The 21,687-nt window shown below is 41.9% G+C and overlaps 1 protein-coding gene across 1 annotated transcript in view; it reads left to right on the top strand.

The window, feature by feature from the left end:
- The first annotated feature begins 1,156 nt into the window (after nucleotides 1-1,156).
- Nucleotides 1,157-21,687, top strand: part of GCSAML (germinal center associated signaling and motility like) — a 60,130-nt gene continuing 39,599 nt past the window's right edge. Inside the window, exon 1 of the mRNA XM_019719201.2 lies at nucleotides 1,157-1,260. Coding sequence (XP_019574760.1) covers nucleotides 1,232-1,260 — 29 coding nt within the window. The 5' untranslated portion in view covers nucleotides 1,157-1,231. The remainder of the gene's footprint in view (nucleotides 1,261-21,687) is intronic.

Here is a 21,687-nt window from a genome sequence, read left to right as displayed (position 1 = left end):
TTACGGCTGTTGGTCTGGGACAACAGGAGTGGCCTCAGCAGCAAGCGTGTTAGAAACATGAATTATTGACCTGCTTTGCCACAGTAAGAACCTGCATTTAACAGGATCCTCAAATGGTCAGCATAGATGTGAAAGTTTGCGGAGCAGGGCCCTGGGGCCTAGGTTCTCAAATACGAGTCAGGTAAACCCAAAGCTGGGGATGGGGTGTGTGACCTTCCTGCTTCAGATATAATTTTCTCAAGCTTATGATTAGCACATAAAATTTAGAAATTATTATAAGACACTTGAAACCTCTGGCAGTGAGTTAAACTTTGTCAGCCTTGGTACCCTTATTCAGAAACAAACAAGAATTGGAATAGGTAAACACATAGTTTCTGAATTCAGCATGTGAATTTCATGTTGGATGAAAACCAAAGAAAACCAGGCTCCTGTCCTGCACTTCACCGGGTGAAAGACACGCACACAAGTCATTTACTCCTCCAGCAACCCTGGCTCAGTCAGCTGGCAGCCAATTGTCCTTGAACTTATCACTGCAGCCAGCTTGGGCTCTGTGGGCCACGGTGCTGTGGGAGGAAGTCAGCCAGACGGCAGAGATGGCTCCGGCAGGCCGGCTTCTTCCCCTGTAGTGTTAGCCTTGGAACAACAACAGGAAGAAGAACTGCTCCGCTACCTGCCCGGATAACTCTTCATTGCCACTCTCTTTCTTTGCAGCCTAGTCTTTAAAGCCTCAGAACTCTGAGGGAAGGTATTACATTTGATTTTTTTTGTAAGACTGGAGGAACAAACAGACATTTCATTCCTTTTTTTGTTTGTTTGTTTTTGTTTTTGTTTTCTTCTAACAGGCTTTCTTGTGTGTTTGGAAGAGAACAAAATATCAGGAGTCTTGAGATACCAGATTTCTGAGGAATAGGAAAGCCCCTACCCTGTCTGGTCTTGTAATCTTGGAATTTCCTTAAAAGCCAAGTGAACCCAGAGTGTTAGATTTACTCTCTCATGTTTCAGTCTGATGTGCGCCCCCGTCCCCACACCCACACTGAAAAAACATGCCTTTCTTTGCCCCTCCCCTTCAGTATGGCCCCTTCCTTCTCTAACATGCCTGTCCCCAGTCAGCTAGTGGTTGGCGGAGCACAAGCGCGTGGTCGGAGGCAACATCCTGCCTCATGCTGCTTTGGTCAAAACTGCCCCAAGTCTAGTGAACGCAGGAGCTGAGAACCCCAGCCACACTGACAGGATGGGAAATAACCTCCTCAGAGAACTCAGGTGAGTCCTGACTCTTGGGACTGCCCCTCTTGGGAGAAAAAGGAGAAGGAGGCTGGCTTTACACATTTGCGGGGGGAGAGGCGGGGTACTTGTGCTTTAAAGAAGGTTGAACCTGAATGGCTTCCTCTACGAACACACAGCTGCCACGCCCTCATGCACTCCTCTTACCTTACTTTGGAACCATGGTAGGTTGCTAGATTTAGAAAATAAAAATGCAAGATACAGAGTCAGATTTGAATTTCAGATAAACAAACATTTTTTTCTTTTCTTTTTAGTATAAACACGCCCCACGTAATATTTGGCGCATTATTGCATGGGTCATACTTATACAAAGAAAATCGTCATTTATTTGAAATTCAAATAAATTCAAATAAATCATCATTTATTTGAAATCCTGTATTTTATCCAGCAACCCTTGACTATGGTCACTTGAACCTTTTTGTACCTCTTTCCTCATTTGGGTATAGAGATTATCTTCCCATTCATCAGCTTCAGGGGGTCAGTATGAGAACAAAAAGTCAGGTTCTTGAAAATAATGCATGTAAAATAATGCACTCAAATGCTTTTGATTTAAGTAGTACCTTCTATTGGTGATTTTTATCTCTATGATTTTCAAATGCTTTGAAGTTTTAGAACAGATATGGATAACAGGTGTTATTTTTTTTTACATCTTGCTTAATTTTAAATAATTTTCTCCACAGCACCCCACTTCCCATCCATTCTCCCTAACTCCTTCCAGTCTTATTATGTTACATAACAAGACTATATGTTTTAAATTGACATGTAATTGACATATAATATTGTATAAGTTTAAGATGTACAATGTGTTAATTTGATACACTTGTATATTGCAATATGATTACCACCATACTCGTAGTGTTTAGCAAACACTGTATCACACCACATAATTATCATTTCTTTTTTGTGGTGGAAACCATTCAGATCTAGTCTCTTAGCAACTTTGATGTTTATAGTAAGTACTGTTGTCTGTAATCACTGTGTTGTTCATGAGATGTCCAGGACTTGCAACTTCTAGTTCCAAGTTTGTACCTTAAACGACATCTCCCAATTTCCCCAACTCCTAGCCCCTGATAATCACCATTCTTCTCTCTGTTTCTACAGGTTCACCTTTTGTAGATTTCACATGTAAGTGAGGTCATACACTATTTCTTTCTCTGTCTGACTTACCTCACTTAACATTATTTCCTCAAGGTTCATCCATGTTGTCACAAATGGCAGGATTTCCTTCTTTCTCATGGCTAAATAATATTCCATTACAGACATAGAGGTAGAGATAGAGATATAGAAGAGACGATAGCGATAGAGATATAGAGATGATAGAGATAGAGATGGATCACATCTTTATTCATCTGTTGACAGACAGGTGATTTCCATGTCTTGGCTATTGTGTGTAACATTGCAATGAACACGAGAACGCAGACAGTTCTTTGAGATCCTGTTTTCATTTCCTTTGTATATATACCCAGAAGTGGGATTGCTGGATCATATGGTAGTTTTAGGTTTCATTTTTAAAAATTGTTTTCCATAGTTGGTGAACAGACAGTGTACAAGTGTTACCTTCTTACCAATAGTGTACAAGTATTCCCTTTTCTCTACATCTTTGCCAACATTTGATATCTTTTCTTTTTCTTTCTTTTCTTTTTTTTAATTCTTTTTTCTTGTCTTCTTCATTGTTGCCATCCTAACAGATATGAGGTGATATCTCACTGTGGTTTTGGTTTGCATTTCCCTGATGATCAGTGATGTTGAGTACCTTTTCATGTACCTGTTGGCCATTCGGAAGTGTTTTTTTTTTTTAACACAACTGGATTGACCTGGCCATACAAAACTCGAATCACATTACTCTGTGTTCCCATGAGTGTATCCTTTTCTCACTAGCTAATGTGAAAAGTGCGGACCACCTGTTCTGGATTTTAAGGTTCTGTGTATTCTGTTTTAATCACTCTCTTCTTCTTGTTCTCTTCTCACTTTGAGCATTGCCTCCACTGTCTTCCGTAGCAACTGGCCTCTAATTATTTCCTAACTCCTGGCCTCTCAAAGGCAATTGTTGCTTTGGATGTATCTTTGCAGCCCCTATGCCTCCCTAGAGTTTAGCACCAAGCAGACATTTAAAGAATGTGTGCCTAGTTAGTTTACTTAAATGTGCCCTTCTGCCCTTTCTGCCATAAATGTGTTGTATGGACCTACGCCCTTATCAGACTTGTTCTTTTGATTCCAAGTCTGTGTGATTTGGCTGTCAGAACTTTTGCTCTGAAGTTATTTTCCATACTGTGACTTGTAAACTATTTATATACATTTAAGACACTAAACATATCCTGTCTAGTGTCATGGTTATAACTGTATGTCTTTTAGATTATAATTCTTTGGTCACAGGATCAATGCTCATGATCTCTGAAACCCTTGCTCATACTCTGCAGAGAGAAGGCCCTCAGAAATGTTTCCTGGCTCCTGTGGAGTGGAATTCTCAGTCTTCCCAGCCTTCCCAGCCGAGGGTCACATGGTCTGTTTTGGAATACTGAGACATAAAGCTTTCTGTTTTGAGTTGTCTGCCTCTCTGTGTGAATTTAAAATTTCCCTCTTATAGATGTTACTGTGTTCTGATGGGATGGAAGGTCTTTGGGAACAACATGAAGTTCCCCTACTTTATAAACTTTAAAGCAGCAGGAGGATGCTGACTCAATCCAACCACATTGTAAACAAGCCCATTTAGACTCCAAGACAGGGAGCTCTCGAATCAGAGGTCCAGGTCACAAAGTCTCCTTCTCATTCTGCCCTCAGTCACTGCTCTCTCTCTCTCTGCTTAGGGTCCTATGACTCACTTTCTGAAGAAGCCTGTTTGCAGGATTCCACTCTATTCTAAAATCCAGGCAGATGCTGGATTTTCCAGGCAGAAAAAGGAGGACATGGGCTCAGGTCTCGCGGTTGCATCTGTGAGTGACATCTCCACAGTCCTGGCCTTTTCCCAGCCAGCGCCCAGACACACTGCTGAAGCCAGCCAAATTCAGTAGCACTCAATGCAAGGGCACGTTTAGGAAACGAATTAATATGCGTTGACAATAATGTGTGATAATTATCCCATGTATTCTTTTTTTTTTAAATTCAGAACTAGTTTTTTCTTTTAAATTTTTTCTTTTTTTAAATTTTATTAGTTTCAGGTGCACAAGACAAAGCAATACTTAGACGTTTATCATTTATATACCTCACACTGTGTAAACCCCCCTCCCCCATCCACTATCCCTCTGACATCGCACAGAGCCATTACATTTCCAGTCTCTATTCCTAATGCTGTACTCCGCTTCCTGTAACCATATACATACATATATATATACACACACACACACACATATATATATATATATATATATATATATATATATATATATATATGGTTATAGTTGGCATTCATTATTATTCAGCTTCAGGTGTACAGTGCAGAGATCAGGCATCTACATCATCCCTGAGGTGATCTCCCAAATGGGACACATGTCCATCGGATACCCTACAAAATCTTTACATTATTGATTATGTTCCCCAAATTAATTTTCAAAACCCCGTGGCCATCTTGTGGTTACCAACTATTTTCTAAACCCCTCACCTTCCCCCTTATCCCCACCCCCCCGCCCATCTAGCAACCCTCAGTTTTTCCTCTATTTCTCCAAGACTGTTTCTGATTAGTTCATTCACTTATTCTTTTCTTTAGATTCCACATATAAGTGAGATCATATGGTATTTGTCTTTCGCTGTCTGACTTATTTCACTTAACGTAATGCTCTCTAGGTCCATCCATGTTGTTGCAAATGGTAAGATTTCTTTCTTCTTTATGGCTGCGTAATACTCCATTGTATAAATGTACCACGGTTTCTTAATCCAGTCATCTACTGATGGGCATTTCGGTTGTTTCCATGTCTTGGCTATAGTGTATAGTGCTGCAATAAACATAGGAGAGCATAAAGATTTTTGAATTGGAGTTTTGGATTTCTCCGGATAGATACCTAGGAGTGGGATTGCTGGATCATAAGGTAGTTCCATTTTCAGATTTTTGAGATACCTCCATACTGTTTTCCATAGTGGCTGCACCAATCTGCATTCCCACCAACAGTGCACCAGCGTTCCCTTTTCTCCACATGTGCGCCAGCACTTGTTGTTTGTTGATTTATTGATGATAGCCATTTTGACTGGGGTGAGGTGGTATCTCTTTGTGGTTTTTATTTGCCTTTCTCTGATGGTTAGTGAAGTTGAGCATTTCTTCATATGTCTGCCATCTGTATGTCCTTTTTAGAAAAATGTCTCTTCATGTCCTCTGCCAATTTTTTAATTGGGTTGTTTGTTTTTTTGGAGTTGAATTGAGTGAGTTTTTTTATAAATTTGTGATATTAACCCCTTATCAGATATATCATTGGCAAATATCTTTTCCCATTCAGTAGGATCCCTTTTTGTTTTATTGATGGTTTCCTTTGCTGTGAAAAAACTTTTTAGTTTGATGTAATCCCAAATGTTTATTTTTTCTCTTACTTGCCTCGTGCGAGGGGATATATCAGTAAAAATCTTACCCCGGTTAAGGTCTGTGAAGTTTCTTCCTATATTTTATCTAGGAATTTTATGGTTTCAGATCTTACATTTAAGTCTTTAAGCCATTTTGAATTTATTTTTGTATATGGTGTAAGGAGGTGGTCCAGCTTCATTTTTTTGCATGTGTCTGTCGAGGTTTCCCAGCACCATTTATTGAATAGACTGTGTCTTTACCCCACCATACATTCTTGCTTCCATTGTCATAGATTAAATGGCCATATAGGCATGGATTTATTTCTGGACTCTCTATTCTGTTCCATTTATCTATGTGTCTGTTTTGATGCCAGTACCATGCTGTTTTGATTACTGTAGCCTTGTAGTATAATTTGATGTCAGGTATTGTTATACCTCCCACTTTGTTCTTATTTCTCAAGATTGCTGAGGCTATCCGGGGTCTTTTATGGTCCCATATAAACTTTAGGATTATATGTTCTATTTCTGTGAAAAATGTCATTGGTAGTTTGATAGGAATTGCGTTGAATATGTATATTGCCTTAGGCAGTATGGACATTTTAACGATATTAATTCTTCCTATCCATGAACATGGTATGTGTTTCCATCTATTTGTATCTTCTTTCATTTCTTTCTTCAGTGTCTTATAATTTTCTGAGTACAGATCTTTTACTTCTTTGGTTAAATTTATTCCCAGGTATTTTATAGTCTTTGGAGCAATTGTAAATGGGATTGCTTTTTAAATTTCTCCTTCTGATGTTTTATTGTTGGTATATACAAATGCAACTGATTTCTGAATATTAATTTTGTATTTTGCTACTTTACTAAATTCATCTATCAGCTATAATAGTTTCTTGGTGGAGCCTTTAGGGTTCTCTATATATAGTATCATATCACCTGCATATAATGACAATTTTACTTCCTTCTTACCGATTTGGATGCCTTTTATTTCTTTTTCTTGTCTGATTGCTGTGGCTAGAACTTCCAGCACTATGTTGAATAGAAGTGGAGAAAGTGGGCAACCTTGGTTGTTCCTGATCTTAAGGAGAATGGTTTTAGCTTTTCCCCATTGAGTATGATGTTAGCTGTGGGCTTATCATACATGGCCTTTATTATGTTGAGATATGATCCCTCTATCCCCACTTTCTTAAGGGTTTTTATCATAAATGGCTGTTGGATTTTATCAAATGCTTTTTCTGCATCTATTGATATGATCATGTGATTTTTATTTCTCATTTTATTAATGTGATGTATCACATTAATTGATTTGCGGATGTTGAACCACCCTTGCAAACGAGGGATGAATCCCACTTGATCATGGTGTATGATCTTTTTAATGTATTGCTGAATTCAGTTTGCTAATATTTTGTTGAGGATTTTTGCATCTATGTTCATTAGCGATATCGGCCTGTAGTTTTCTTTTTTTGTGGTGTCTTTGTCTGATTTTGGAATCAGGGCGATAGTGGCTTCGTAAAAAGTGTTTGGGAGTCTTCCCTCCCTCTGGATTTTTTGGAAGAGCTTGATGAGAATAGGTGATAATTCTTTTTTGAACGTTTTGTATAATTCACCTGTAAAGCCATCTGGTCCAGGGCTTTTGTTTGTTGGGAGATTGTTGATTACTGATTCAATTTCCCTGGTGGTAATCAGTCTATTCAGGTTTTCTGTTTCTTCTTGAGTTAGCCTTGGAAGGTTGTACGCCTCTAGAAAATTGTCCATTTCTTCCAGATTGTCAAATTTGTTGGCATATAGTTGCTCATAGTAATTTCTTAAAATTTTTTGTATTTCTGCGGTGTCTATTGTCACTTCTTTTTTTTTTTTTTAAATTAAATTTATTGGGGTGACAATTGTTAGTAAAATTACATAGATTTCAGGTGTACAATTCTGTATTACATCATCTATAAATCCCATTGTATGTTCATCACCCAGAGTCAGTTCTTCCATCACCATATATTCGATCCCCCTTACCCTCACCTCGGCCCCACCCCCTTACCCTCTGGCAACCACTAAACTATTGTCCGTGTCTATGAGTTTCTGTTTCTCATTTGTTTGTCTTGTTCTTTTGTTGTTTTTGGTTTATATACCACATATCAGTGAAATCACATGGTTCTCTGCTTTTTCTGTCTGACTTGTTTCGCTCAGCATTACTCTCTCAAGATCCATCCATGTTGTCACAAATGTTCCTATATCATCTTTTCTCACTGCCGAATAGTATTCCATTGTGTATATGTACCACAACTTCTTTATCCATTCATCTATCGAAGGACATTTTGGTTGTTTCCATGTCTTGGCCACCGTAAACAAAGCTGCAATGAACATTGGAGCACACGTGTCTTTATCTCTAAATGTTTTTGGGTAGATACCCAGGAGAGGGATTGCTGGGTCATACGGCAATTCTATTCGTAATTCTTTGAGGAACCTCCACACTGCCTTCCATAACGGCTGCACCAGTCTGCATTCCCACCAACAGTGTATGAGGGTTCCTTTTCTCCACAACCTCTCCAACATTTGTTACTATTTGTCTTGTTGATGATAGCCATTCTGACTGGGGTGAGGTGATATCTCATTGTGGTTTTGATTTGCATTTCTCTGATGATTAGTGATGTTGAGCATTTTTCATATGTCTATTTGCCATTTGTATGTCCTCTTTGGAGAAATGTCTCTTCAAGTCCTCTGCCCATTTTTCAATTGGGTTGTTTGTTTTTTTGTTGTTGAGTTGCATGAGTTCCTTGTATATTCTGGATACTAGCCCCTTATCGGAGGCACTGTTAGCAAAAATCTTCTCCCATTCAGTTGGTGGCCTCTTTATTTTGTCAATGGTTTCTTTTGCTGTGCAGAAGCTTTTAAGTTTCATATAGTCCCATTCGTTTATTTTAGCTTTTACTTCCATTGCCTTTGGAGTCAAGTTCATAAAATGCTCTTTGAACCCAAGGTCCATAAGTTTAGTACCTATGTTTTCTTCTATGCAGCTTATTGTGTCAGGTCTTATGCTTAAGTCTTTGATCCATTTTGAATTAACTTTGGTACATGGTGACAAATAGCAGTCCAGTTTCATTCTTTTGCACGTGGCTATCCAATTCTCCCAGCACCATTTATTGAAGAGGCTGTCTTTGCTCCATTGTATGTTTTTAGCTCCTTTGTCAAAAATTAACTGTCCATATTTATGTGGTTTTATTTCTGGGTTCTCAATTCTATTCCATTGGTCTATGTGTCTGTTTTTCTGCCAATACCATGCTGTTTTGATTATTGTGGCCCTGTAGTACAGGCCAAAGTCAGGAAGTGTGATACCTCCATTATTGTTCTTTTTTCTTAAGATTGCTTTGGCTATTCGGGGTCTTTTGTGGTTCCAAACAAATCTGATGATTTTTTTGTTCTATTTCTTTAAAATATACCATTGGGATTTTGATGGGGATTGCATTGAATCTGTATATTGCTTTGGGTAATATGGCCATTTTAACTATGTTGATTCTTCCAATCCATGAGCACAGAATGTCTTTCCATTTCTTTGTGTCTTCTTCAATTTCTTTCAAAAATGTCTTATAGTTTTCAGCATATAGGTCTTTCACATCCTTGGTTAAGTTTATTCCTAGGTATTTTATTCTTTTTGCTGCAATTGCAAAAGGAATTGTTTTTGTATTTCTTTTCTGAGATTTCATTGTTAGTATATAGGAAGGCAATGGACTTTTGTGCGTTGATTTTGTAGCCAGCAACTTTACTGTATTCGTTGATTGTTTCTAATAGCTTTTTGGTGGAGTCTTTAGGGTTTTCTATATATAGCATCATGTCATCTGCAAAGAGTGATAATTTAACTTCTTCATTCCCAATTTGGATGCCTTTTATTTCTTTCTCTTGCCTGATTGCTCTGGCAAGGACTTCCAACACTATGTTGAAAAGCAGAGGTGATAGGGGACATCCCTGTCGTGTTCCTGAACGTAGAGCAAAGGGCTTCAGTTTTTCTCCATTAATTATGAGATTAGCAGAGGGCTTGTCATATATGGCCTTTATTATGTTAAGGTATTTTCCTTCTATACCCATTTTATTAAGTGTTTTAATCATAAATGGATGTTGTATCTTGTCAAATGCTTTTTCTGCATCAATTGATATAATCATATGATTTTTGTCCTTTATTTTGTTTATGTGATGTATCACATTGATGGGTTTGCGGATGTTGAACCATCCTTGTGCCCCGGGGATGAACCCCACTTGGTCGTGATGAATAATCTTTTTAATGCATTGTTGTATTCGATTTGCTAGAATTTTATTTAGGATTTTTGCATCGGTATTCATTAGAGATATTGGTCTGTAGTTTTCTTTTTTTGTGCTGTCCTTACCAGGTTTTGGTATCAGGGTAATGTTGGCCTCATAAAATGAGTTAGGGAGTACTGTCTCTTCTTCAATTTTTTGGAAGAGTTTGAGCAGGATTGGTATTAGATCCTCTTTGAAGGTTTGGTAGAATTCACTAGTGAAGCCATCTGGTCCCGGACTTTTGCTTTTGGGAAGGTTTTGGATGACTGATTCAATTTCGTTACTGGTGATCGGTCTGTTTAGATTTTCCAGTTCTTCATGGTTCAGCCTTGAAGGCTATATGTTTCTAAGAACTTGTCCATTTCTTCTAGGTTGTTGAATTTGGTGGCATATAGTCCTTCATAGTATTCTTGGATGATCCTTTGTATTTCTGTGGTGTCCGTGATAACTTCCCCTTTTACGTTTCTGATTTTGTTAATCAGTGTCTTCTCTTTTTATCTTAGTAAGTCTAGCCAAGGGTTTGTCAATTTTGTTAATCTTTTCAAAGAACCAGCTCTTTGTCACATTAATTTTTCTATTGTCTTTTTGTTCTCTATTTCATTTATTTCTCCTTTAATTTTTATTATTTCCTTTCTTCTGCTGACCTTGGGTTTTACTTGTTCTTCTTTTTCTAGTTCTTTAAGGTGTAACATGAGGTTATTTATTTGGGAGTTTTCTTGTTTCTTGAGATAGGCCTGTAATGAGATAAATTTCCTACTTAAAACTGCTTTCGCTGCATCCCAGAAATTTTGGTAGGATGTATTTTCATTGTCATTTGTTTCTATGTATCTTTTGATCTCTCCTCTAATTTCTTCTTTGACCCAGTCCTTCTTTAAAAGTATGTTGTTTAATCTCCATGTATTTGTGTTTTTCCCGCTTTCTTTTTACAGTTGATATCCAATTTCAAAGCCTTGTGATCAGAGAATATGCATGGTATGATTTCAATCTTCTTAAATTTGTTGAGACTGATTTTATGTCCCAATATATGGTCTATCCTGAGAATGTTCCATGTACACTAGAAAAGAATGTATAGTCTGATGTTTTAGGATGAAGTGCTCTATAAATGTCAATTATGTCCATTTCATCTAATGTGTCATTTAGGGCTACTATTTCGTTATTTATTTTCTGTTTGGATGATCTATCCATAGCTGTCAATGATGTATTTAAGTCCCCTAGTATAATTGTGTTTTGGTCAATTTCTCCCTTTAGTTCTGTTAGTAGTTGCTTGGTGTATTTCGGTGCTCCCTGATTGGGGGCATAAATATTGATGACTGTTATGTCTTCTTGTTGTACAGTCCCCTCACCATTATGAAATGTCCATCTTTATCTCTTGTTATCTTTTTCACCTTGAAGTCTGTTTCATCTGATATCATTATGGCTACACCTGATTTTCTCTGGGTACCATTTGCTTGGAGTGTCAATTTCCACCCTTTCACTTTGAGTCTATGCTTGTCCTTGTAGCTGAGATGTGTCTCTTGGAGACAGCATATGGTTGGGTTTAGTTTTTTGATCCAATCTGCTACTCTGTGCCTTTTTATTGGTGAGTTCAGTCCATTTACATTTAGGGTGATTATTGATATGTGAGGATTTCCTGTCATTCTATCTTTAGTTTTCTGGTAAGGCTGTGTCTCCATTGTTTCTTTGCCTTTATGTTGTTGTCTGTTATTTCTGTGTGGTGGTATTCTATGATGTTTCCCTTTGTTTCTTCTTTTATTTCAGTATATATTTCAGTTCTGGATTTATTTTGAGTGGTTACCCTTAAGTTTATATAAAAGAAAGTTTGATATTTAGAGTATTCCATTTTCTTCAGCACGCTTACTTTCTCCATTCCCATATTCTGGTTCAGGCCTTTACTCTCCCCCTTTTTGAGTTTTGGTTGCCACAAACTGTCCCTGTTGATGGTGGTCGAATAGCCTCCTTTAGTATTTCTTGTAGTGCAGGTCGTGTATTAGAAAATTCCCTCAGCTTCTGTATGTCTGGAAAGGTCTTTATTCCTCCTTCATATCTAAAGGATATCTTTGCTGGATATATTATTCTTGGCTCATGATTTCTCTCTTTCAATAGTTTGAATATTTGGTTCCACTCCCTCCTGGCTTGTAGAGTTTCTGCTGAAAAATCTGATGATAATCTAATGGGCTTTCCTTTGTATGTTACCGTCTTCTTTTCCCTGGCTGCCTTGAGGATTCTTTCTTTGTCGTTGATTTTAGACAGCTTCAATACAATGTGCCTTGGAGAAGGCCTGTTGGGATTGAGGTAACTAGGTGTTCTATTTGCTTCTTGGATTCGAGGGTCCAGTTCTGTCCACAAATTTGGGAAGTTCTCATCGACAATTTGTTTGAATATATTCTCTGTTCCTTCTCTCTTTCTTCTCCTTCTGGTATGCCCATTATTCTTATATTGCTCTTTCTGATGGAGTCAGAAAGTTCTTGTAGAGTTCTTTCATTTCTTTTAAGTCTCAAGTCTCTTTCTTCTTCTCTCTGTGTCATTTCCAGGTTTCTATCTTCGATGTCACTGATTCTTTCCTCCATCTGGTCAACTCTACTACCTAAGCTGGTTATTTCATTCTTAATTTCTTCTATTGAGTTCTTAATCTCCAGAAATTCTATTTGGTTCTTTTTTAAGATTTCAATCTCTTTCGTAAAATGCTCATGCTGTTCTTTGATTGAGTTTCTGAGTTCCTTTAACTGCCTATCTGTGTTTTCTTGTATCTCTTTGAGTTTTTTCAGAACTGCAATCTTGAATTCTCTGTCATTTAAGTCACATATTTCTGTATCTTTAAGTGCCTTCTCTGGAGATTTTTCACTTTCTTTCTGAGTTATCTTGTTGCCTTGGTTATTCATGGCGATTACTGGTTTACTATTTCTCTTCCTAGACATCTACAGGAGTGGCTTCTGCAACAGGTTGATAGAAAGCGGTCTTTCTTTTTTTGCCAGTACTTGTTGGTAGAATGTTTTATTATTTCTCCAACTGCAACTTATTTTCCTTCTCCCACACAGTAGTGCTATGTTTTCTCTGCACTATTCCAACTTCTCACACAATGGGGGGATTCCCTGGGAGACGGGCTTCTCCTCTGTTAATAGTTCGTCTAGGTCACAGGGCGCAGTGTCCCGGTGGGTATGCGGAGAGCTTTTGATGTTCCAAAGCTCTTCCAGCTCCTGATTCAGAGCCCGTAGGTTTCAGCAGTTCTGTTTACTCCTGCAGGGATCCGTCCAGATAGGTGGGGTCAGAGGCGGGGTGAGTTGTGAGAGGTGGCCCAGAGCAATGGTGGCAACCACCACCACAGCCGGTCCTGCTTCCACAGCTTCTCCCCTTTGCTGGAACTAGTTGGGCTGTGAAATTGTGTTTGCAGTCCACAGTTCTCAAAACAGCAAATTTTCTGTTGTTTTGATCTGATACTGCTACTGTTTCGCTTTTAGCACCAGGCAGGTGGGGGCGGGGCGAGCTCTGGGAGGGTAGGGAGGGGCGGCTAGTCTCAGTGCCTAGGGCTCCGTTCTCTGCTCGGCAGTGCGGGCTTAAACCACCGTTTTCAGCCTTTTTCCCTCAGTCTTTTCTCCGAGGTCTCTGCCGTGAGCGTTGGGTTCAGCCCTGTTATATGCTGTCCCCTCAGCCCTGTGGAGCCCTGGCGGAGCCCTAGCAGTCCGAGTTCTTCCCTCTCCCGCAGCTGCGGTAGTTCCGGGAAGCAGCGAGCTCGGTGCACTGAGCCAGGTCTGCGTCCCCCGCCCGCGCGTCTCCGTCTCCGCGCACTTCTCCCTTTCCTCCTCCCTCCACTTGCGCGAATCTCCCACCTTTGGTGATTTCAGTCTGTAGTGGGCCTCTTCGTGTTGCCTGTGTGCTGTGCAGGGAGTCCTTTGTGGAGTTTTTGTTGTTCGATTCGTTCTAAATTCCAGGGGAGCTTTACAGAGGCTCACCTCACGCCGCCATTTTTCTGGAAGTCCCCCTGTTGTCACTTCTTTTTCATTTCTGATTTTATTAATTTGGTTCCTCGCTCTCTTTTTTTTAATAAGTCTGGCTAAAGGTTAGTCAATTTTGTTTATCTTCTCTAAGAACCAACTCTTGGATTCATTGATCTTTTGTATTGTTTTTCTGGTTTCTATTTCATTTATTTCCGCTCTGATCTTTATTATCTCCTTACTTGTACTCCCTTTGGACTTATTTTGTTGTTCTTTTTCCAGATCCCTCAAGTGTGAAGATAAACTGTTGATTAGTGATGTTTCTTGTTTCTTTAGGTAGGCCTGCAATGCTCTGAATTTCCCTCTTAGGACTGCTTTCGCGGCATCCCATAGATTTTGGGTCGTCGTGTTTTCATTTTCGTTTGTCTCGAGATATCTTTTGATTTCTTCCTTGATCTCCTGCTTGACCCATTCATTATTTAGTAACATGTTATTCAGCCTCCATGAATTTGTGTGTCTTCTAGTTTTTTTCCTGAAGTTCATTTCTAATTTCATAGCACTGTGGTCAGAGAAGACAATTGGTATGATTTCAATTTTCTTAAATCTATCAGGACTTGTTTTGTGGCCTAACATAAGGTCTATCTTGGAAAATGTTCCATGTGCGCTTGAGAAGAACGTATATTTTGCAGCATTGGTGTGAAATGCTCTGAAAATATTGATTAAATCCAAGTGGTCCAATGTGTCATTTAAGGCTGTTGCTTCCATATTGTTTTTCTGTTTGGAAGACCTGTCCCTTGTTGTCAGAGGTGTGTTGAAGTCCCCTACTGTGATAGTGTTACTGTTGATCTGTCTTATGTCAGTCAATATCTGTTTTATATATTTAGGTGCTCCTATATTGGGTGCATAAATGTTTATTAGGGTTATGTCCTCTTGTCGGATCGATCCCTTTATCATTATATAGTGCCCGTCTTTTTCTTTTAATATTTTCTTCATTTTAAAGTCTATTTTGTCAGAGATAAGTTTTGCAACTTCAGCTTTTTTCTCATTTCCATTTGCATGAAATATCTTACTCCACCCTTAAACCATCTTCATTGTTTTTTATTCTGTTTTCGTTCTGTTGTTCAGTTTGGGTGATCTCTGCTAACTTGTCTTCTAAGTCGCTGATTCGATCCTCTGCTTCATCTAACCTGCTGTTAATTCCTTCAAGTGAGTTCTTTATTTCAGTAATTGTGTTCTTTAGTTCTAACTGGTTATTCATTATGATTTCTACATCCTTCTTGATGTCCTCTCTAAGCTCCTTAAACATTCTTATCATCAGTGTTCTAAACTCTGTCTCTGATAGGTTGGTTACCTCTGTTTCATTTGGTTCCATTTCTGGAGGTTTCTTCTGTTCTTTTATTTGGGACATGTTTCTTTGTTTCTGCATTCTGGCTGACTCTCTGTGTTTGCTTTGATGTATTAGGTAGATCCCCTAGAGTTCTTAGTTCTTGCTGGGTTATCTTATGTAGTATGTGTCCTTTATATTTGACTTGCACTACTTCATTCTTCTACTCTGCGTGTGCTCCAAAGGTGACTCTTGTGTTGTGTATATTGTCCTGTTAAAGAAGATCTTTAATTGCTTTTTGCTTATGAGTAGGTGGGGTTAACTCCTAGGCTGACTGGTTGTGAGACTTGGCTCTGCCCACTGCAGGGTGTTCTGCTGCGTGAGGGTTGACCGCTTAAATGTGGTTTGGCCTCTATGGGCTCTTGTGCCTGTAAAGAATCCCCTCTGGGATTCACTTGTAGGTCACTTGTAGGTCACTTGTAGGTCAAACCCTGTAGTACTCTGGTTTGGTTTGGAGTTGGCCTCTGGGTATGTTGAATCTTGTGCCTCTTAAGCTGGGCCCTGGTAGGGCAATTTCAGAACAAAGCAAATCACCAAGCACAACAACAACAACAAAGAAAAAGTCAAATACATTCAACAACCGACAATCCCCACTCAACACAGGCAAAGATATCAAAGATATAAAGACAAAACAAAACAAACAGTGCCAGTCTTGGCTTAAGCCCATCAAGTAATCTCCAGGTTGTCCTCTGCTGTACCAAAAGTCCCCTGCGTATTGTGCAGGCAGAGCTGGTCACCTGGTGCCCAGAGTGACGTTGGGACTGCAGATTTAGATGCGTGGGGCTGAGGGGTCTGGATGGTAGTTTCTACAAAGTCAGTGCAGTTTCTGCCCTTGCCTGCACATATGCGCACTGAGGGTAGCACCACCAGCCCTGTGCCTAGTTCTCCAGAGTCTCAGGGCACTTCTTCTGTGTGTGTGTGTGTGTGTGTGTGTGTGTGGCGGGCGGGAGATTTCTGAGCTTCTGAAAGCTGGGAGCTGCATCTGCCGCTTACTGCTGATGCCGGGGAGTGCCTCCGCCGATGTAATTGCCCCGCCCTAGGCAGGCCTGAAAGGGTAGGGGCTGGGGATGAAGGGGTCTTCTCTCTCCCAGCCCAGCCGTGTCACACTCTTCCTGCAGGCCAGAAAAGGTGGTGGTGGGGGCGGAGGAGTCCCCTATCTCCCAGCACAGCAAAAACCACACTCCTCCCAGCCTCCTCCCTGGGCCAGAGCTGCCCGCCAGTCTTCCCGGAGCCCAAGCACCAAGGCTCCTCTGCAATCGGACAACACTCCTCAGTTCAGGGGCCAGTTCAAGTCTCTGGAAGGGCGGGGGTAGGATTGGAAGAGCAGGGGGAGGGGCCCAGGTATGGAGTTTGTGTCCTGTGTCCGGTCTAGGGCTTAACTGGAGGTATCAGCTGAGGTTATTGCCTCAAATCCTAGATATGCTGCCCCCTCGGCAGGAGAGATCAGCTGTGGGACGCAGGGAAAGAGCCCACCTCCTGGCTTTTGTGTTCTCTGTTCCGTCCTGGGATCCCCTGCGTCTCTGCAGCTGCGAATGTCGGCCAGATTTCCACTGCAGCAGATGTGGGCCTCATCTCCACAGCTGAAGTTGTCGGCCGCGTTTCCTTCCACCGCCGCTGATGTGGCTGCATCTCCACTTTGCTCCCTTCCCTCTTCCCCTGCTCGCCCAATTTGCCCACCTTCCTGAATCCTTGCACGAGTCTCTTAGCTGTTCTGCGTAATGAGCAGAGAGTCCTTTGATGGGTTATAAATGTCCAGTTTCTGATAAGATCTGAAGGAGAACTCAAAAAGTGCGCCCCGCTGCTGCCATTCCTATGACGTCCATCCCAGGTATTCTTTCTGTCCAGCACAGTGTTAAGAAGTTTACAGGATTATCTCGTTACTTTTCCAAAACTACTGTATGAAGTAGTTGTTATACTTATTGTGGGGACTGAGCCCCAGAAAGCAGTTTCCAGGCTCTCGGCCTCACATAGACAGGTGCTGGCTCAGGTAGTAAATGGCCATCAATGTGATTGGATGGCCATCAGCTGTGGCTAGTTGGCCTTCAACTGTAACCAGTGAGCCATTGGCCACTAATATAACTGCTGTGGCTATGCTAGCAAAAGAAGAAAGGATGGGGGCTGGCAAGAAGATGGTGGCTGGGCTGGCAAGCATGGATTGCTGTTAGGATGGCGGGTTGCGGACAGTGTGGATCCAGCCTCCAGTGAGAGTATAGTGCCGCCAGCGAGAATATAGTAGTATGACTCCCTTACCTATGGCTCCGTGGGTGTTCCTTTTTGGCCTCACCATATCCTGCGTTCTTATGTGGGGAGCGGGAGCAGAGACCTGACACCCTGCATGACAAATGGCGCAGCGAGCAGGGTCTCCCGCTTGACACTTATTTACCATGAGCTTGAAAAAATTCAATATTAAATATAAAAAAGGGTTTCATAGTTGGATACATTTATTAATTGGTGAGGGGAGATATTTTATTCCCAGTAAGTGAAATCTGGGTGATTTCTGTCTAGAGCACTTTGTGTGTTAGGAAACTTGGGAGACGGGTTTCCTAAGAATAGCAGTGCTTGGAGATCACACAATCAGAAAAGGGGGATGTCGTGCGGGGAAGCCTGCGGGGTCTCTGCTCCCGCTCCCCATACAAGAATGCAGGATATGGTGAGGCCAAAAAGGAACACCCACGGAGCCATAGGTAGGGGAGTCATACCACTACGGTCTCACTGGAGGCTGGGTTCACTGGACGTGCGACCTGCTGTCCCTTTTGTCTGCAACCCACCAACGACTCTCTTTCACTCTCCTCCGTAGCCGCAGCAATTATATTAGCGGCTAATTGGCTAACTGGCTACAGCTGACGGCCAATCAGCCACAGCTGATGGCCATGCAATCACAGTTGGCCATTTACTACCTGAGCCAGCACCTGTCTATGTGAGGCCGAGAGCCTGGAAACTACTTTCTGAGGCTCTGCCCCCACACTCCACCCCTACAGGCTCTCGCCTCACAATCTACGCGACAAGCGTCTTCCGCGAGGGGACCTGTGCGAGGAACCTGGGGGTGAATGCAATATCCTGGACACAGCCAGGCTCTCTGGGCACAGCCAGGGTTTCTCAGGGCACCACCAGTACTTCTGAGCACAGCCAGACTTCCTGGACTTCTTAGGGTACCACCTGTCTTCCCGGACACAGTCAGGGTTTCTCATGGCACCACCAGTACTTCTGGGCACGGCCAGACTTCCTGGACTTCTTAGGGTACCACTAGTTTCCCTGGGCACAGCTAGGATTTCTCAGGGCACTGCCACTCTCTGTGGGCACAGCCACACTTCCTGGACACAGCCAGGGCTCTCAGGGCACTGCCACTCTCTGTGGGCACAGCCACACTTCCTGGACTCAGCCAGGGCTCTCAGGGCACTGCCACTCTCTCTGTGCCTCTCAGGGTACCCTGCTGGAACAATAGCGACTCACAATCAAGGTGCTTACATATTCTCAATGGCGGCCAGTCAAGAGACAAAAGCAAATATCCCCCAGTTCCACTAACAACAGTTCCCAAACAAACAGTCAAGCAGTCCATTAAATTAGGGATGGAAGGCAATTCCCCATAGTCCATAGTCATTCACCAGGGCTGTCCTGGGGGTGAGGGATGACCTTGACCTCACCCTCATCTCCCAAGAAGGACTCAGCAAGCCTTTCCTCCTGGGACAAGTCCCGCATCCGGGCTGCCTCAGCAAGCACTTCCCAGCCCACAGGGCTGCAACGACCTTTGCTTTCTCCGGCCTGTGCTGGTTGGGGAACCGTCCACATCTTTCCACCTCTCCACGGGGCTCCATCTCTCCAGCAGCTGCATGGCTTTTCCTGTGCGGGTGGGAGAACCGTCCACATCCTCCCACCCCTGCATGGGGGTCCAGCTCTCAGGCAGCTGCTCCTCCTGGTCTTCCAGAGACTGAGTGTTCATACACACAGACTGCTCCACCGTCCTTTGGAGAGCTTTGGCTGGCACCATACCCTGCTCGCTGCGCCATTTGTCATGCGGGAGACCCTGCTCACTGCACCATTTGTCGTGCGGGGAAGCCTGCGGGGTCTCTGCTCCCGCTCCCCATACAAGAACGCAGGATATGGTGAGGCCAAAAAAGAACACCCACGGAGCCATAGGTAGGGGAGTCATACTACTACGGTATCACTGGAGGCTGGGTTCACTGGACGTGCGACCTGCTGTCCCTTTTGTCTGCAACCCACCGACGACTCTCTTTCACTCTCCTCCGTAGCCGCAGCAGTTATATTAGCGGCTAATTGGCTAACTGGCTACAGCTGACGGCCAAGCAGCCATAGCTGATGGCCATGCAATCACAGTTGGCCATTTACTACCTGAGCCAGCACCTGTCTATGTGAGGCCGAGAGCCTGGAAACTACTTTCGGAGGCTCTGCCCCCACAGGGGAGATGGAGGGTTTCTGATGGACAGTTCACCCAGGAAATCATGAAGCCAGATGAGGCTTGTGTCCTGCTTCATCCTGGTCTGCTTTTCCTGGACTCCTGGACAAGTTCCTTGGTCTTCCTGACACAATATCTCCATGTCCACGGTGGGGATAAGAATTTTGCCACATCCTAGATTTAGTTGTGAAGATAAAGGAAAACAATGCAGGGACACAGTGGGTGATTAATTAGTCAGTGATGGCTACTGGTTAGCTAGCTCAGTGCTCTGAAGTCCATTGGGTTTTCAGGTTCTCGTGCATTTTGTCTCAGTGAACCACTCTTCAGAATTATTTGGTTCATGAGGAATCTCATTCAAAGCTGAAACGACTGGTAATGAGATGGAAGAATTCTACTTCCTAGAGCGTATTCTAACAGGGAGCAAGGATAACAAACACCTGTAAATCATGCAATTTGGTAGGGATGAGTGTTACAGATGATAAACAGCAGAGGGCAGGGTGCGATGTCACCGAGACCTGACCTCTGAGGAGAGACCTGGATGATTAAGACAGAGCAGGTTAGGCAAAGACTGTGGGACTGGCTTCCAAGAGACCTTAGGTAAGGGCCTAAGGAGGGGTTGGGCACGGTGGGTAGTGGGATGGTGAGGGTGGGGGGACATGAAGTTAATGAGATGAATTAGGTCACTGAGCACGTCATATCCCACATCTGGTTGTCCTGACTTTTTTCTTAGAGTTTTTGCAGTATAATAGGTATGCCAAATATTGCTCATATTTAATGTACATATTATTTTGAGTTTGGACCTATGCAAACTCCTGTGATACCGTCACTGCAACAAAAACACTATATATATCCATCACCTCCAAAAGTTTCCTTGTGTTCTTTTGAGGGTTTTGTTATGTTTTTGTATAACTTCTTTCTTTCTCCCTCCCTCCCTCCCTCCCTCCCTCCTTCCCTCCTTCCCTCCCTCTCTCTTTCTTCTTTCTTCTTTCTCTCTTTCTCTCTCTTTCTTTCTCTCTCTCTTGTACAATGTGATGATTTGTTATATGTATACATTGAAATGACCCCCAGGGTGTAATTTCTGATGTCAGGTCTCCGCCATTTCCATAGCACCACAACAGCCTCTTTTTCAGATAGGGCAGATGTTCGTTTTGTGTTCGTTTTGTGTTTTGTGTTAAGCACACTTAACATGAGATCTATCCCCTTATCATATTGTAAATTACACAGTACCATACTCTTGACTATGGGTACGATGCTGTACAGCAGATCCCCAGAATTTATTCATGGAGCAGAACTGAAATTTTATACCTGTGGAGCAATGACTTCCCATGTCCTTTTCACCAATTCTTAGCAGCCACCACGCTACTCTCTGCTTCTATGAGACTATTTCAGCTTATACAATAATTGTTGTTCTGTGACTGGCTTATCTCACTCAGCATAATGCCCTTCAGTTTCATTTATATTGTCACCAATGGCAGGATTTTCTTCTTTTTTTAAGGCTTCATAATTCTTTATTGTATATGTGCCATATCATCTTTACTCATCATCAGTGAACATATGGATTGTTTCCATATCCTGGTTATTGTAAGTAATCTGAGATAAGCATGGGAGTGCACATATCTCTTTGACATGCTGATACTGATTTTTTTTATATATACCCAGAAGTGTGATTGCTAGACCATACGGTACTTCTATTTTTAATTTTTAAAAATTGTTTTTCATAGTGGCTGAACCAATTTACATTCCTACCAACAGTGTGCAAACTTTCCAATTTCTCCACACCCTCATCAGCACTTACTGTCTTGTTGATAATAACCATCCTAACAGGTGTGAGGTGGTATCTCACTGTGGTTTTGATTTGCATTCTCCTGATGATTAGTGATGTTGAGCATCTTTTCGTGTATCTATTGGGGATCTTTATG

Source organism: Rhinolophus sinicus, linkage group LG10, assembly GCF_036562045.2.
Source record: "Rhinolophus sinicus isolate RSC01 linkage group LG10, ASM3656204v1, whole genome shotgun sequence".
NCBI classification, from domain to species: Eukaryota; Metazoa; Chordata; class Mammalia; order Chiroptera; family Rhinolophidae; genus Rhinolophus; species Rhinolophus sinicus.
This window is presented reverse-complemented; position numbering and strand designations above follow the sequence as displayed.